Source organism: Xylona heveae (assembly GCF_001619985.1).
Source record: "Xylona heveae TC161 unplaced genomic scaffold L228scaffold_7, whole genome shotgun sequence".
Taxonomy (NCBI): Eukaryota; Fungi; Ascomycota; class Xylonomycetes; order Xylonales; family Xylonaceae; genus Xylona; species Xylona heveae.
The window spans coordinates 1102516-1118038 of record NW_017264199.1 but is presented as its reverse complement, the minus strand read 5'-3'; the positions used below and the strand labels follow the sequence as shown (position 1 = coordinate 1118038).

General features: G+C 48.2%; 4 protein-coding genes across 4 annotated transcripts; 2 read left to right on the top strand and 2 right to left on the bottom strand.

The window, feature by feature from the left end:
- Positions 1-56: 56 nt before the first annotated feature.
- Positions 57-1752, bottom strand: L228DRAFT_248597 (MFS general substrate transporter). Its single transcript, XM_018332888.1, has 2 exons — positions 1632-1752; positions 57-1565 (listed from the first exon to the last, which is right to left on the bottom strand). Exons 1-2 carry the CDS (start codon positions 1680-1682, stop codon positions 111-113), a joined length of 1506 nt encoding a protein of 501 aa, XP_018187395.1. The 5' UTR covers positions 1683-1752; the 3' UTR covers positions 57-110.
- A 1282-nt stretch (positions 1753-3034) lies between these two features.
- On the top strand, positions 3035-4010 carry L228DRAFT_160903 (hypothetical protein). Its single transcript, XM_018329394.1, has 3 exons — positions 3035-3089; positions 3157-3882; positions 3976-4010. The coding sequence occupies exon 2, from the start codon at positions 3357-3359 to the stop codon at positions 3828-3830; it is 474 nt and encodes a 157-aa protein (XP_018187394.1). The 5' UTR covers positions 3035-3089; positions 3157-3356; the 3' UTR covers positions 3831-3882; positions 3976-4010.
- Positions 4011-4111: 101 nt separating this feature from the next.
- L228DRAFT_261962 (class II aminotransferase/8-amino-7-oxononanoate synthase) lies at positions 4112-5846 on the bottom strand. The gene is made up of 3 exons (XM_018334377.1): positions 4958-5846; positions 4750-4892; positions 4112-4698 (listed from the first exon to the last, which is right to left on the bottom strand). Exons 1-3 carry the CDS (start codon positions 5784-5786, stop codon positions 4246-4248), a joined length of 1425 nt encoding a protein of 474 aa, XP_018187393.1. The 5' UTR covers positions 5787-5846; the 3' UTR covers positions 4112-4245.
- An 883-nt stretch (positions 5847-6729) lies between these two features.
- Positions 6730-14336, top strand: L228DRAFT_221877 (polyketide synthase). Its single transcript, XM_018330285.1, has 5 exons — positions 6730-7337; positions 7395-12087; positions 12136-12420; positions 12472-12878; positions 12933-14336. The coding sequence occupies exons 1-5, from the start codon at positions 6871-6873 to the stop codon at positions 14269-14271; spliced, it is 7191 nt and encodes a 2396-aa protein (XP_018187392.1). The 5' UTR covers positions 6730-6870; the 3' UTR covers positions 14272-14336.
- Positions 14337-15523: the final 1187 nt, after the last annotated feature.

Genomic DNA, 15523 nt, shown 5'->3' with positions numbered 1-15523 from the left:
GCAATCCTAATGAAATGCACGGACCAGGGCTTTCTAAACCTTTATAGATCAAAATAGCTTCGTATATTCTATAAATTATACAAAATACTTCATTCATCTTCTAACTTCGTTCAGTCCGATTCCGGCTCAAAGTGTTGCCGACTGAGCTCCTCCGTCTCCATAGTCAGTTCTTTTATCAACAATGAACTCAGAAATCCTACAGCCCCAAATGCTGCTAATTCATACCAAATTGTCTGCATAGCATCTTTGTAAGCCCCTTGGATGAGGTCCTTTAGGGCAGGGGAAATGTCAACTGTTCGTAGGTGTGGAATAAAACCGACCGCCTCGCTGGGGTTTTTTAACAATGCCACGGAGGCGGGCAGCGAGGGGATCGAGTTAATCTTGCTTGCAAAAACGCCGCTGAATGTAGTAGCACCAATTGCAAGGCCAATAAGAGCACCGAAGAGCCGGAATGCAACCATGATGCCCATCGCAAGACCCTGATCTTCGGCCGTTGGTGCGCTGGCCTGCATCGGGATTGGAGGAACACTGAAGATCGTGCCAATTCCTATTCCAGCTATCACTTGGAAGCTTGCAGTCATGGCTAGAGAGGAACTTTGATTCCACAGTGAGAAAATGCCAACACCCACCGCTAGAAAAACCCATCCTGCCCATATTTCCCAGCGGTATTTCCGGAAGAAATCAACGGCCCAGGCAGCAATACCCGTAAAGACAAAGACAACACAGCAGAATGGTAGGATTGAAATGGAGGACTTGAGTGCCGTCTCGAGATAGACAGCCTGGAAAAACAAGGGAAGGTACTGTAACAGGGTATAGAGAACCATGCCATGTATGAAGCTACCAAGGAGTGTCATCTGGGCCGTCCGAGAGCGAAAGATACGATAGGGAAAGACAGGGTCCGTTGGTCGTGACTCGTACAGGGCAAATGCCACTAACACCAGAATGCCAATCACTAGTGGTACGATGGTACGCCATGAGCCCCATGGGTACATATTTCCTGCCCAACTTAGCGGCAAGGCAAAAAGGATACAACCAGTCATGAAAATCAGCATGCCCAGCCAATCGATGCGGAAGAGCTGCTCGCGGAGAGACTGGTGTATGGGCCTCAGGCGCATGAAAAAGATGGCCAGCACGAGGGCAACTCCAATCACAGGTAGATTGATCCAGCCAATCCATCGCCAGTCGACATACTCGCTGAAGACTGCACCGAGGATGGGCCCTGCGATACATCCTGCTGCCATTGGAAGAGACAAAAGGCCAATGTACACGGCACGCTCCTGCAGTGTGGTGATGTCGGCGACAATAACCTCACTTAGGACATCCAGTCCGCCTCCGCCCAGCCCTTGTAGCACACGACCCAGGATCAGGACTGCCATACTTCGTGCGACAGAAAAGACAATGGATCCAATACCAAAGAGAGCAAATGCTGCATAAAGGGGGATCTTGCGGCCAATGATGTCCGAGAAGCTGGTATAGATGGGCTGAATCACCACGACTGCTAGGGTGAAAGAGATATTGGCCCAGAAAGCGGTTAAAGTGGTTCCTGAGAGATCACTGGTGATGGCCTATAAAATAGAGAAAAGTAAGCGGAAACGTTATGATAAATGCTCAGGGGTTGTGTATAGATATACAGGAATTGCAACGGCCAAAGTAGTGGCGTCCAATGATACCAGAAAGACCATGAGCAGCAGGGCAATAAATGCAAGAAAGAAGGAGAGTGGCTTTCTCTTGCGTCTTTGCTGTCCTGCTTCAGGATCTCTTGGTGGTGAAACATTTGACGCATCGTTTTTCTCCGTACAGTCACATTCCGATTGAGTTTGAGTTCGAGATTGGGACTGAGTTTTTGGCTCAGCCGAAGAGAAGTCATTTGAACATTTTTGGGTTGATCCCGGCAAGACTTCTGTTGTTGTAGACATTTCTTAGATATTTTGGAATGGGTGAACGATGGACACTTAGTTCTCTCGCCATCAAGGAAGAAACACCTACAGATATGTCCGTAGCTTTATTATTTCAGAGTGAGAGGCTCTCAATTAGTCATGTTGTGGATTGGTAATCAACGATTGTGCGTGACGTTGCATTAATTGGTGTGGGAAACTATATGATACTCTTACCCTGGTCATTGAGCATAACCTTGCTGCTGGAGGTGGATGGACAAGAGTAGGCACATAAGAAGGGAGGGGCCCATCTGCGGGACTTGGTCTTTTTTACAGAACACTAAACACATATTAACGACTAAAACCCTTATCTGAAAGACAATTCCCCTGAAGGACCTTCCTCCTAAGGCTTGGCTATAAGCTTTTTGATTAGGCAAGACTAGGGGGTTAAACCCCAGCTTGTTCAGAACACCAAAGCTGCTGATTGGAGAGCAGAGCAAAGAAACAGGGGTTCTGGTATGAGGCGATAGATACTAACTAAAATATGGAGTTCATACCCGGCGCTAACTAAGCAGCGAGGGCCGATGGTCGGAAAATTGCCGGGAATCACCCGTCTTTCCTTATCGCCCGAACCTGCGATGGGCGGCAGCTGAAGTCCAAGGGTAGAATGTTCATGGGAGCAAGAAATAGGGCCAATAACTTCTGAGAGGGTGCCACAACCGGTAATGGCCGCGTGTTGCAGTTCCCAACCTGCGACTTTGTTACATCCCAATCCTTTCTTTTCGGACCACCTCATTCTTTGGTTGGAAGGGCTAGCCACCAGCAAAGGGTCCATCTTGCCATATCCCCGTCCAATTATCATCCAACTGTATCTTTCACGGTCCCTCATTGCATGAGGCATCATGGAGTCTGATGGCGTGAGATGAGAGGAAGATCATCACCAACTCCTGCATGCTACAGGGGCAATGTTGAAGAAAAAACAACATTACTGGGCTTTGATTCTCTCCTTCCCCTCCCGTCCACCCGCCCCGGCTCCCAAACTTCTACCCAGGATCTCCTGCGTGGTTTCATCGAAGAATATCGATACCACACGATTGTAATGTTTCTCTGCCGCATCTTTATCCTTTTGCTTCAGAGTTGCTATAGCCAACTTACACACTTTGCAATTCAAAATCCTCTCAATGGTTTATCAAATGAATCTCTATGACCATGCTGGTAAGGCTTGCCGTACTCTATCCAATATAACCTGTGTAGGCAATTCAAATTCACATAATCTTCCTAGTCTGCCGGCAGTGCAGAGACAGAAAAATCCGCTGCAGCCGGGAGCGCCCACAGTGTCTCAATTGTGCCCGACAAGGATATCAATGTGAATGGTCTGGAAAGGGGAAAAAACCCAATCAGACAAAGCTACTGTAAGCCATTCGCTCAAGAGCCGCATACGATAGTGGTGGTATCAAGGCCTGTTACCGGGCAGACTCCTCAATGGTTTCTAGGTCAAAGCAGATTACCGACCTACGCAATCGAATTGAAACACTGGAAAGTCTGGTAGCGACAATACATGGCTCCTTGCAGCAGTCTTCTCTGCCCGTTGAAAAACAGGCCCTCCCTGGTAGCGATAATTTCCCTACGCCCTCCATCTCTCAAAGTGCGAAGGCGAACGGATATGATAACGATATACTTGCGGAGAAACACATGAAGTGGAATATTGAAGCAGCCCCACTAGAACGGAGCAGAGCAGAATCTGGATATTGGTCTACTTTGCCAGGCTGCACTTGGGGTGATTTCAGCCCGAGCATTGAGCACCAAGCATTCTATTCTCGCCCTAATGAGACACAGTTTCTCCTGCCTGAACTGGCAAAGGTACAGCCAGTGGCTATAGACACCAATCAATGTGTACTTTTTCCAGAAGAACAAGCCTACTATTCTCATAGCGGAGCTTCTTCTAGGAAAATGTAATAGAAGTTTTGTCGGCACAAATCGAGAATATGCTTTACGGTCGCAGTAAGTGGTAAGCAAATTAAAAGACTAACTTGCTTGACTCTTTCCTTTCTTTTCTACATGTCTTCCAACTTTACTTACTAACGCAATAGTTTGGGACTAGAGATGGCTGAGTAGATTCAGTGAGAGACTTGACAAGAGGGGATGCCTTTTCACTAGGAAAATTCTTGCGAACGAGTGGATGAATGTAATGCATTCTCTATTATTGGTTTTTTCTTTTTTTTTTTTTCAACGAAGAAAAAAGAAATAACTCGGTGAATCAGCATCCAGAGTTACATATCAAGAATGAGCACCTGTATGCTTAACAGCGAGGTCCCAATAACGAATGGTTTCCTTGGAATAATCATTTTGGCTAAATGATCCAAAGGCTTTTTCATGCGTGCACGCCATTCCCATTTCCCTCCACTGCCGCCTGCTGAGCCTGCACTCGCCGGGCAGCACTAGGTATTTTACTGCTCCCTTTCCCACTTTCTTCAATATCAAGCATCTCCTGTGCCCATTCGCAGATCGCTTCTGCAAGCTTCTCCACTTCAGCCTCCGTGTTAGTTGCATGGAAGACTACACGTAGGCGCCCCTGTCCCTTGGGTACCACGGGATAATCGATCGGGAAAGCTGAAATCTTGGCCAGTTGCAAATGATAGCAGAGCCAGAGTGTATACCGCTGGCGCGTCATTACGGGCACCACTTGGGTTAAGAAAGGACGCGACTCCCAGTCTTCAGCAAGGGGAATAGACAGGATACCTTCTTCATTTGCCTCGTCCCAGACTGGATTCTCGGTAATGACTTGGAAGAAATGTTTCACCAGGCGCTGGATGTTTTCTTGCAACTTTTTTTATTGTGAGCATACGCCTCTGCTATATGGGGAACGTAATCATACCGCTTCTGTCTGGCCAGTCTTCATAAGTTTGTATCCGGCTTTGATGGCTGCAACCATAGGGAAAGAGGGTGCGGTTGAATAGATAAAGCAGCGAGCATGATTAATGAGTACTTGACGAATGGTTTGATTAGAGACCACAACGGCTGCCAAAATATCTTAGCTGACAGCGCAAAACAGAAACAGATATTCCCAGAAGAGAGGAACAAACCTCCTGTTGTGGCCAATGCCTTCCCGTAAGTATGCATGCGAATTGCAACTTCGTTCTCGAGGCCTAGCTCATTCACGAAACCTCGACCCTGGTGTCCAAGAACACCTGTAGTATGTGCCTCGTCAACTAAGAACTGGGCATTGCCATCAGGGAAGAGTTCTTTGGCGACCTCGATGAGCTCCCGTAGGGGAGCCACGTCCCCATCCATACTATACATCGATTCGAGACAGACCAGTACCGACCGTTTGCCCTGTTTGATCAGTGGCTCTGTTTCAAGAGCCTGCAGCAAAACTTCACGAAAGTTCTCGACGTCATTGTGTTTGAAAGATTGCTTGCATAGTGCCTTGCTTGCAAGCATACCCTCGTGCATACTGGCATGACACAATGCATCAAAAACAATTGCATCTCCTGGGCGTGGAATTGCAGCCATGATGGCTGTGTTGGCCTCGAATCCCGAGTGGAAAAGCAGCGCGCTCTCGCCACTGTGGAAGTCAGCAATTGTGGCTTCTGCAGCTTCGACGTATGCACTGTTGCCGTTCAGCAAACGGGAGCCACCTGCACCCAGCTCGAATTTTGGATTATTCGCTAGCTCTTCAAGGAACGCTGCACGAATGGCACCACTAGCAGAGAGATGAAGAAAGTCCAAGGTGCTGAAGTCAATGCTCCCGGGGGCTGGCTCATTGCTGCGCACCATGAAGACGCTGCGCTCGGCGCGCCGCAGATCAAGAGCTTCTTCCAGGTTGCGGTAGAATGCTGGAGCATTGCGCATACTAGGAGCCTTTGCACTGTGATTAGGAAACCAAGAGGCTAGAAGTGCAGGAGTTGCCATGTTTGCCGTTTGAATTCAAAAGAGAAAGGTGGTAAAATTGCTGCGAGAATTTAGGCGCAGAGCGAAGAAAGAGCTTCAATCTCAAAATTCTTTGAACTTTTGCCTCTGAAAGAAAACCTCTAAATTCTTCTTTCCTACTCCTTTTAGAGGGCTTTGGCTCGAGACGCAATCGCTGATTACGTTGCAACTTGCACACATTTAACATATAATACAGGGGGGTTCTCTTCGGCTTCTCCGTGATGGAGCCAAATTGGCTACCATTGATATCAATATTTGACATCCAATAACGGATGTCACGCCATCATTGAATTCTCAGGATCTAGGCAAGGGGTATCATGCGTATTCTAGTGCTTCATCAGATTATACACGGTTACATTCATGCATAGATCTTCTCAGAATCTGTGATTGTAAGGTCACAGAACAATAAGATAAGAGCTTAGCAATTCGCTTTGCTAACAAAAACTGGTACATTGCTGTGTTTTGTTTCTCAAACGTTTAGTGTCAAGGCTTTGATAGGTATCGGAAACCCTACACGGACATCGGAACCCGCACGGGCGTCGGAACCCACGCCTGCATCAGAACCCTGCATGGTCTTGCAGGTGGGCCCCTCATGGAACATTGCTTGATGAATGCAAGATTTCAGAGAATTTGTGTGCCTTCAATACTCATTTACAGGTACTGGGATGAAGCTTGCTTGCAAAGATGGCCTTCGTACAATGAATTGCCTTGCATAAAAGAATTGCGCGATATCGGCATGATTTACAGATTTTGAGGTCCACTATATATATGGCTTCAACATACAGCACTCAAAGGGCAATGGGCCAAGACCTTCCTGTAAAAAGAATTTTCTTATTCTTTATTTGATTTACGTCTTGTCTTTTTAAATTTTTGGGCCGTTCGTTTCAAGATAATTATGACAGTTCAGCCTTCAAACAAAATCCCCAACCAGCCCAACGGAAACACCAAAAATGGCCATGGTTCCTACGAAAATGGGGTGCATGTTAATGGTAACAATGGCCACATCACCCACGGTCATTCCGAAAACCAAACGAACAATAGCTTCAAGCCCATTGCAATCTGTGGCATGGCCTGCCGACTCCCTGGCAGCATTCAATCACCTGAACAATTGTGGGAATTCCTTCTGAGCAAAGGTGATGCTCGTTCGCGAATTCCAGAGTCACGTTATAATGTCGACGCCTATTATTCTTCGATGGACAAGCCAGGCTCCACCAAGACGCAGCACGGGTACTTTCTTGATAATGACCTCAGCCTGTTTGACAGCTCTTCTTTCACTATGTCACCAATGGAACTCGCCCGGTGCGACCCGCAGCAGCGCCTAATGCTTGAAGTCGCTCGCGAATGCATTGAAGATGCCGGCGAGACCGAGTGGAAGGGGCGTCGCATCGGGGTGTACGTGGGCAATTTTGGAGACGATTGGAATGAAATGCTAGATCGCGATATTCAGCAATATGGAGTATATCGCGTTGCAGGCTCAGGTGACTTTGCGCTTGCAAATCGTGTCTCCTATGAAATGGATTTAAGAGGACCGAGGTATGCTTTGAGTATATTTCAAGATTAGGGAGTTGTATCATAGGCTAATGGTTTTAGTATGACCATCCGAACTGCATGCTCATCCTCATTGGTGAGCTTAAATGAGGCTTGTCTTGCCATTGCACGAGGTGACTGCTCATCTGCTATTGTTGGTGGAACAAGTTTGATTTTGACACCCAGTATGACGATTAAGTTGTCAGAGCAGGGTGTCCTATCGGCGGATGGATCTTGTAAAACCTTCTCGGCCAGTGCCAATGGCTATGGTCGTGGGGAGGCCATCAATGGTTTATACATCAAGCCTTTGGCCGATGCTCTAAGAGATGGAAATCCTGTTAGGGCTGTAATCAGGGCTACAGCCACAAATCACGATGGTAAAACGCCTGGAATGACATACCCAAGTGCCGAAGCCCAGGAAGCCTTGATCAGGCATGCATACGGAATCGCAGGTATTGCTGATTTCTCTGACACTACATTCGTGGAGTGCCATGGAACCGGAACTTACGTTGGAGATCCGATTGAAACCAAAGCCGTTACCAAAGTGTTCGGCCATAATGGAATATACATTGGCTCCGTCAAGCCTAATCTGGGTCACTCTGAGGGCGCATCCGGCCTCACCTCCGTCATCAAGGCAGTTCTCGCCCTTGAGAATCGAACCATTCCACCGAACATCAAGCTTGGTCTGCCGAATCCAAATATCCCTTTCGAGTCGGCAAAATTGACTGTTCCTGTGGAGCCAACTCCATGGCCAAAGTCATCTGCGGAGAGAGTTTCTGTTAATTCCTTTGGCATTGGCGGTAACAATGCCCATGTAATTTTGGACTCTGCAGCAAGCCATCATGCATCTACTGAACTCAAAGAAGCATCTGACACCCCACAGTTGCTCTTATACTCTGCCAACTCTCCAGAGTCATTGCAAAAAGTGATAGAGAACTATACTACCTACCTCAGCCGCTATCCTGAGCGTATTGAGGATCTCGCCTTCACCCTGGCCAATCGACGTCAGCATTTGTCACATCGATCCTTTGCGGTGGCCAGTCGGGAAAAGCCCGGTACACCTGCCCCGCTAGCTAAGCCTACTCAGCCCTCCAACTTGATCATGGTCTTCACTGGGCAGGGCGCTCAATGGCCACAGATGGGACGAGCTCTCTTGCGGTCCAATCCTGTTTTTAAAGCCAGCATCCAGGAATCGGACAAGCACTTGAAAGGGCTTGGGGAGGAAGGGCCTGATTGGACAATCGAAGCTGAGTTGCGCAAGCCCGCAAAAACCAGTCGACTGGGCACCGCAGAACTGTCACAGCCTCTCTGTACGGCCCTTCAAATTGGTCTCGTGGATAGTCTAGCAGCGATTGGAATCGTGCCGAATGCAGTAGTCGGTCACTCGAGTGGTGAAATCGCAGCGGCATATGCATCTGGTGCTCTAACAGCACAAGAGGCCATCACGGCTGCCTTCCACCGCGGCCTGGTTGCTAAGAAACAATCTCGACCAGGAGCAATGGCAGCTATCGGAATGGGCTGGGCAGAGGTGAAACCTTTTTTGATCCCAACAGTAGATGTGGCCTGCGAGAATTCACCTAAAAGCGTGACCCTCTCTGGAGATGCTGAAAAAGTCAAGGACGTTGTTGCCGCAATCCAGAAAGCACGCCCAGAAGTGCTGGCACGTCTGCTCAAGGTCGAGAAGGCCTATCATTCGTACCACATGGCGGAGGTTGGAGAGGATTATTACCGCCTCGTGGGACCAAAGATGATCGGGCGCTCTCCCTCCAAGCTGTTTTTCTCTAGTGTCACAGGAAAGCTTCTGGGAGAGGGTGAGGCATTGGGAGCCAAGTACTGGCAGAAGAACCTAGAGTCTCCAGTGCTATTCTCTAGTGCTGTATCCCGCATTGCAGAACATCCCGTTGGAAAGAATGCTGTCTTCCTAGAGGTTGGCCCACATTCAGCTCTGGCCGGTCCCCTTCGCCAGATTCTGGCCGCAAATGCAAGCTCAGGAGCATACGTGGCGGCAATGGTGCGTGGAGAGAACTGCACCGAGGCGTTCTTGTCCGCCGTTGGCAAATTATACACGCTACACATTCAAATTGACTTCAAGAAAATGATGCCAGAAGGGGTTTCTCTTCCAGGTTTACCGCAGTACCCTTGGAATCATCAGAAAAGCCATTGGCATGAAAACCGCGTCACTCGAGAGTGGCGGCATCGCCAGCACCCCTACCATGATCTTCTCGGCGTGCGGGCCCTAGAAAGCGCTGAGTTTACACCAGTTTGGCGCAATGTATTTCACATCGACAATGCGCCATGGGTACGGGATCATAAGGTCGGCGGTGATATTGTTTTCCCTTTTGCCGCCTATGTAGCAATGGCTGGAGAGGCAGTGCGCCAGGTCAGCGGTGTTCAAGAGGGTTTCACTGTTCGGAACGTTGAAGCTATCACCGCCCTCGTAATTGCTGAGGGAACTCCCGTGGAGCTCGTGACAGCATTCCAGCGTCATGAGGTTGATAAAGATTGGTGGAAATTCACCATCGGTTCCCACAATGGGCATGTTTGGACAAGACATTGCGCTGGCGATGTCACCTCTTTGCAACAGTCTTTGGGATCCAGTGCAGTCATTGAAGAGCTCCCTCGAAAAATTGCCGCCTCGAGCTGGTATGATGTTCTGCGTCGCGCTGGGCTTGATTTTGGGCCGCGCTTTCAGTGTCTCGATGATATGCGAGCGTCAACCACCGGGATTCCAGGCCGTTCAACTGCGACCATCTACAACAAGATGCAAGGCGACGAAGGCATGTATCATCAGCATCCCGTGGCTATCGATGCTGCTTTGCACCTGACGGTGTGTGCTGCCGCATACGGTATCGGCCTAAAGCATCGCAACAATGTCGCAACGGGTGTGGGACAGATGAGCATCTTGCGCAGTTCGGAAAATGTCCTCGTTGCCACTGGATCAGGATCCTTCACAAGGAATGGCTCGGTACGTGGCAGTGGATACTGCCTGGCAGAAAGCAAAGTGGTTATGCGCATGTCCGGAGTAAAACACAACATTCTGGAGGCTCCTCAGGGCGAGGATTTGCATGCTGCAGCTTATCTAAAGTGGAAGCCTCACATCGACTTTATTGATACTCAGAAGCTGATCAAACTCTCTTTTGATAAGGCTGTGTACATGTCAACGCTGAACGAGCTGGCTCAGCTGTGCATGTTGCGCTCGTGGATATCCATCTCATCTTTCAAGCCCACAGTGCCTCACTTGGAGAAATATAAGGCCTGGTTGGAATTACAAATTAGCTCGATGAAGCCTTCATCGCAGGCTTGGAGAGCTCTAGATGACCAGAGTCTTCGTGAGAGAATCGAGCGGCGAGTGGAACATTTGTCGGGGACCCCAGCCGATCCTGTAGCTCGCGCCCTTCTCGCCGTGAACCTTGAGGTGGACAGCGTATTTTCTGGCAAGAAAGATGCATGGGATATCATGCATGAAAGTGATGTCCACAGCCAGTTATATGCTTTCATTGACAATTTCAACAACTCTTCCCTCCTCGCTGCGCTTGCTCATACTCGTCCAACCCTTCGTGTCCTTGAGTTGGGAGCCGGTAAGGGCGTATCAACCACGAGAATATTGAAATCGTTGGGATCCTCCTTTTCCAAATACACATTTTCCGATGTGTCCTCAAGCTCATTTCAAACAGCCAAAGAACAGTTCAAGGGTGTACCCAACATCGAATTTTCTGTTCTGGACATCGGCAAAGACTTGGAGCAGCAAGGGTTTGCAGAAAGCCAATATGATCTTGTTATTGCTACAAACATAGTTCACCAAACTGAAAGCCTGTCACGGAGCTTTGACAACCTCCGTGCCCTTCTTGTCCCCGATGGCAGACTCATACTTCAGGAGTTGTGCCCTTCGTCCCAATGGATCAATTATGTTCTTGGACTGCTGCCCAAGTGGTGGTCTACAGGTCGCGATGGAGGGCCCTGTGAGCCTTACCTGGACATTAAAGGGTGGGAAGAGGAACTGCATCGGTCTGGATTCTGCAATATTATGGCCGTGCCTGATGCAGACGAGCCATTTCAACTCAGCGCGACTTTTGTGGCTAAACCCGATTCATCAAAGAGGCCGGTCAAGAAAGTTGCCCTACTATGCACAGAACCGACAAGCAACTCTGAATCAGTGGCGGAGGAACTTCAGAGGCGAAACTTCGAAGTCACCTTCTGTACACTTGACGACTCTCCTCCCACTGACAAAGACATAATCTCTCTTCTGGATCAAGAAAGTTCGTTCTTTGCAACCTTATCAGCAGAAGTTTTCGCCCGTCTCAAGATTTTCCTTGGCTCTGTGACCAACGCAGGTATCTTTTGGATTACCCCTCTTACCTCTCTTCACTGCCAAAACCCACAGTATGCTCAGACATTGGGGTTTGCTCGAACAATGCGCTCCGAGCTTGGAATCGACTTCGCTGTATGCGAAACGGATACTAATTTTGGTGATCACCATGTTCTCGAAGTATTTGAGCATTTTCAGCTTAGAGATGATATCACAAGGTTACACAAAGACATGGAATATATAATTCATGAAGGAGAGGTCAAGGTTCCTCGTATCCATCCGTTCTCTCTCGGAGAAGCCTTGGTCACGTCTTCTGAAGATGACCATGTTATCTTGACTACAAACAAGCCTGGTCGATTGTCAGATCTACATTGGGCTTATAAGCCAACTAAGTCGTTGGTCGGTGATGAGGTCGAAATCGAAGTATATTCAGTTGGGCTGAATTCTCGAGTAAGTTTTGTTGTGCATGTTAATGTACCTGCTAATATGATACCTCAGGATGTCGCCATTGCTACTGGGTCCCTAGAGGTTCCTGAGCTGGTCTTTGGACAAGAAGCAGCAGGTATCATCCGCCGAGCAGGCCCCGAGGTGCAAGATTTCCAGATTGGTGACCGTGTCATGGTTGTGGGTCACTGTACTTGTGCATCTGTGATTGTGCAATCAGAGGCACTTTGCATCAAGCTTCCCGACAGCTTGACCTTCAATGAAGGTGCCATCCTGCCCATCGTCTACTCCACTGCATTCCACGCCTTGGTCAATCTTGCGCGTCTCGCCAAAGAACAGGTCTGTTTCAGATGCTCCATTTTGCAGTTTTAAGCTGATAAGCAATCACAGTCAATTTTGATACATTCTGGAGGCAGTGCCATAGGCCTTGCTGCCATTCAGATTGCCTGCTCTCTCAAGGCCAAGATCTTTGCAACCGTCGCTGACGAACAGCAAGCTTCACATTTGATCGAGAATTTTGATGTCCCGCGCTGCCATATATTCCTGACTTCTGATTCTAAATTTCCAGAAGCGTTGTTGGAAGTTACAAGCGGTCAAGGCGTGGATTTTGTTCTAAATTCCCTCACCGGGGAGCTGGGGCGTGCATCCTGGCTTTGCGTTGCCGAGTTTGGCATGGTAATTGAGACTGAAAAGGCCGAAATCAGTGAAAGTCAGGTCCCTGCTCTTCAGGCCAACCGCAGCTACTGTCTTGTGGATATTGGCCACATTCAGGCGAACAAGCCAGCGATTATGAAACAGTGAGTTTCTTATATATCTTAAAGGAATATAATTGCAATGCTAACGTTTGGAAGACTGCTCGCTGGTATTTGTCAACTGTACTCCGAAGGGTTGATTCGTCCCATTCGGCCCAGAAAAATCTTTAACGCCTCCCAAATTCAAGATGCCTTTGCCGAGCTCAAGGATACCTCAACAGGTGACATTGCTGTCGAAGTACGTGAATCCAACACGGATGGTTCCGTTGCATTTGCCATCAACGCAACCAAGAGGAAGATTACTCCTCAATTTGATCCTTCAGCATCTTACCTTTTGGTGGGAGGCCTCGGTGGCCTGGGACGGTCTGTCTCCACTTGGATGGTTGAAAATGGTGCAAAGAACATGATATTTTTGTCGCGTAATGCAGGCAAGGGACCCGAGGACAAGGCCTTTGTGAATGAGCTCGTCACAATGGGCTGCGCCGTTCAGTTGGTGCAGGGAAGTGTATCTGATCCGAATGTTGTGGCGCGTGCTATTCAGACGGCATCTGCTCCTATCAAGGGTATCTTACAGATGTCCATGGTCCTGCGCGATGAGTCGTTTTCCAAGATGAGCTGGAACGATTGGGACGCGGCTACCGCTCCTAAGACCGAGGGCACCTGGAACCTCCACAATGCGACTCTCGCTGCAGGAATCACCTTGGATTTCTTTGTCATGTTCAGTTCCATCTCAGGTATCATTGGCCAACCGGGTCAAGCCAACTACGCCGGAGCCAATACCTTCCTCGATGCCTTCTGTAACTACCGTCAGCAGCAGGGTCTAGCCGCTTCAGTCATTAATTTCGGGCCAATAGACGGTGTTGGTGTTTTGTCTCAAAAGGACGACCTCCTGCGCCAGATGAAGGCTACTGGCTTCTATTGTATTGGCGGCAAAGAGGTCCTCGATGGGGTATTGGTGGCCACTACTCCATCTACAGGCAGCCGGACCAGCTTCCTTCTGGGCTTCGACTCGACAATTCCCCTTGACAGTGACAAGAACCGCCTTCCCTGGCGAAATGACCCGCGTATGGCCGCCTATCACAACCGCAAAGGTGGCGTGGCATCCGGCAGTGAGGCTTCTGGCAGTGATGGGTTGAAGGGGCTTCTAAATCGTGCACGTACTGACCCTAGCATTCTGGATTCACTCGAGGCATTGGAAATTTTGGCGCGGGAGATCGGGTTGAAGGTGTTGAGATTGCTCTCTAAGGCCGACGATGAGCTCAATACTAGTCTAGGCCTGGCAGACCTCGGCATGGACTCCCTGGTAGCTATCGAGATGCGTATGTGGTGGAAGCAAACCTTCCGTTTTGATATAAGTGTTTTGGAGATGATGGGCAAGGGGACACTGGAGGTGCTCGCCAAACATGCAGCTGATGGCATAAGGCGGAGCTTCGAATAAGCTTATAAGACTCTACGATATTGCTGTGGCTTGCTGACAGTCTATAACGATGATGAAATGCAGTCTAAAAGACTTTATTGTTTTGTTCAGGATTGAGTTTCATAGTAACCTATGCTGTTTAGTGTAATACTCCACTGTGCTCGAGCAGGACATGGTAGGTGGAATGAAGGTTCAGTGGTCTATACATCATCTATGGTAAGGTCCGAGGCGTCTCGGGCCTAAGCGGGTAGCGAGTCCGACTACTATGGCGTGCGCCTGCTAGTATATAGCGAATGTACAAGTGATAAGTTAGCTAGGGATCCTATGATTTAGTGTAGACCGTAGAATGTTTGCCATGGCAAGTATGGGAGCTGTGGTCCTGTGGATATAATTCTCATCGGATCAGCCGGGCAGAAGAATATACCACTACGCGGCCTGCGTGCTTTCCGCTATGCCGTACTTTCCGAGTCGGCGAGTCCTGTGTACTCGTTGCGTTAACAATCTAATTCTTTTACTACCTCCATTTCAGGTACCGCCAGAATCAAGGTGTACCATCTACTCTTTGTAGAATTATCAGGTCGGTCTTAGCATTTGTATTAAGTAGTAGAAGCCATTCCCGGGGGTGTGACGAAAGATGTTGTAGATTTGTACTTTGTATGTCCAAGTCAATCTCGGCCTCTAAGATGCCAAGTCTGTAACTTGGTTATAATTAGAAAAGAGCTTTATTTATGTTGGATATCTTATACATGTAATTTGCTCCATTAGCTAGAAGTGTATAGCTATAAAATACTTGTAAGTATAGTGATGACTCAAAGGCTATTTTTGGCTTATATTATTATTTGTTATCAACACTGATTTTAAATATTCAAATAGGATAAAATATACAATAAAATTACTTTTTCTAAAGTCTGAACCATAATACTACCAGATCTTTCCTACATATAACTAAAAATGAAAGAAATAAATTCTAAAGCAACAGAAACATGAAGGACACTTGGGATCGTCTCGGATCTCCGGTGGCGACAAGATGTGGCGCGAAAGAGATCTAGACGCTTCAATCATTTTCACGCTAAACTAGATGTGGTATATAGCTTGCGGCAAATGACTCGCCCAAGGGGGCTTTGACTCCCTTATCGACTCCCCTCCACCTCAGCCTTAAACCTCCAAACTCCTCTTGCTTTGCTGGGCATTGCACGAAATGCTCATGAATGTAGAATCTCTTCAGACTTGTTTTGGTGAGTATTAGTATGACAGAAGATCGTATTGTCCTTCA

What these genes read in the sequence shown, in the direction of transcription:
- L228DRAFT_248597 (XM_018332888.1), bottom strand. Translation starts at nt 1,682, where the DNA reads ATGGTCTTTCTGGTATCATTGGACGCCACTACTTTGGCCGTTGCAATT. An exon ending in CTTTGGCCGTTGCAATTCCT is followed by an intron (nt 1,566 to 1,631) that starts GTATATCTATAC and finishes TCTATTTTATAG; the next exon opens with GCCATCACCAGTGATCTCTC.
- L228DRAFT_160903 (XM_018329394.1), top strand. Translation starts at nt 3,357, where the DNA reads ATGGTTTCTAGGTCAAAGCAGATTACCGACCTACGCAATCGAATTGAA.
- L228DRAFT_261962 (XM_018334377.1), bottom strand. Translation starts at nt 5,786, where the DNA reads ATGGCAACTCCTGCACTTCTAGCCTCTTGGTTTCCTAATCACAGTGCA. An exon ending in GGCATTGGCCACAACAGGAG is followed by an intron (nt 4,893 to 4,957) that starts GTTTGTTCCTCT and finishes ATATTTTGGCAG; the next exon opens with CCGTTGTGGTCTCTAATCAA. An exon ending in AGACTGGCCAGACAGAAGCG is followed by an intron (nt 4,699 to 4,749) that starts GTATGATTACGT and finishes CAATAAAAAAAG; the next exon opens with TTGCAAGAAAACATCCAGCG.
- L228DRAFT_221877 (XM_018330285.1), top strand. Translation starts at nt 6,871, where the DNA reads ATGGCCTGCCGACTCCCTGGCAGCATTCAATCACCTGAACAATTGTGG. An exon ending in ATGGATTTAAGAGGACCGAG is followed by an intron (nt 7,338 to 7,394) that starts GTATGCTTTGAG and finishes TAATGGTTTTAG; the next exon opens with TATGACCATCCGAACTGCAT. An exon ending in CAGTTGGGCTGAATTCTCGA is followed by an intron (nt 12,088 to 12,135) that starts GTAAGTTTTGTT and finishes ATGATACCTCAG; the next exon opens with GATGTCGCCATTGCTACTGG.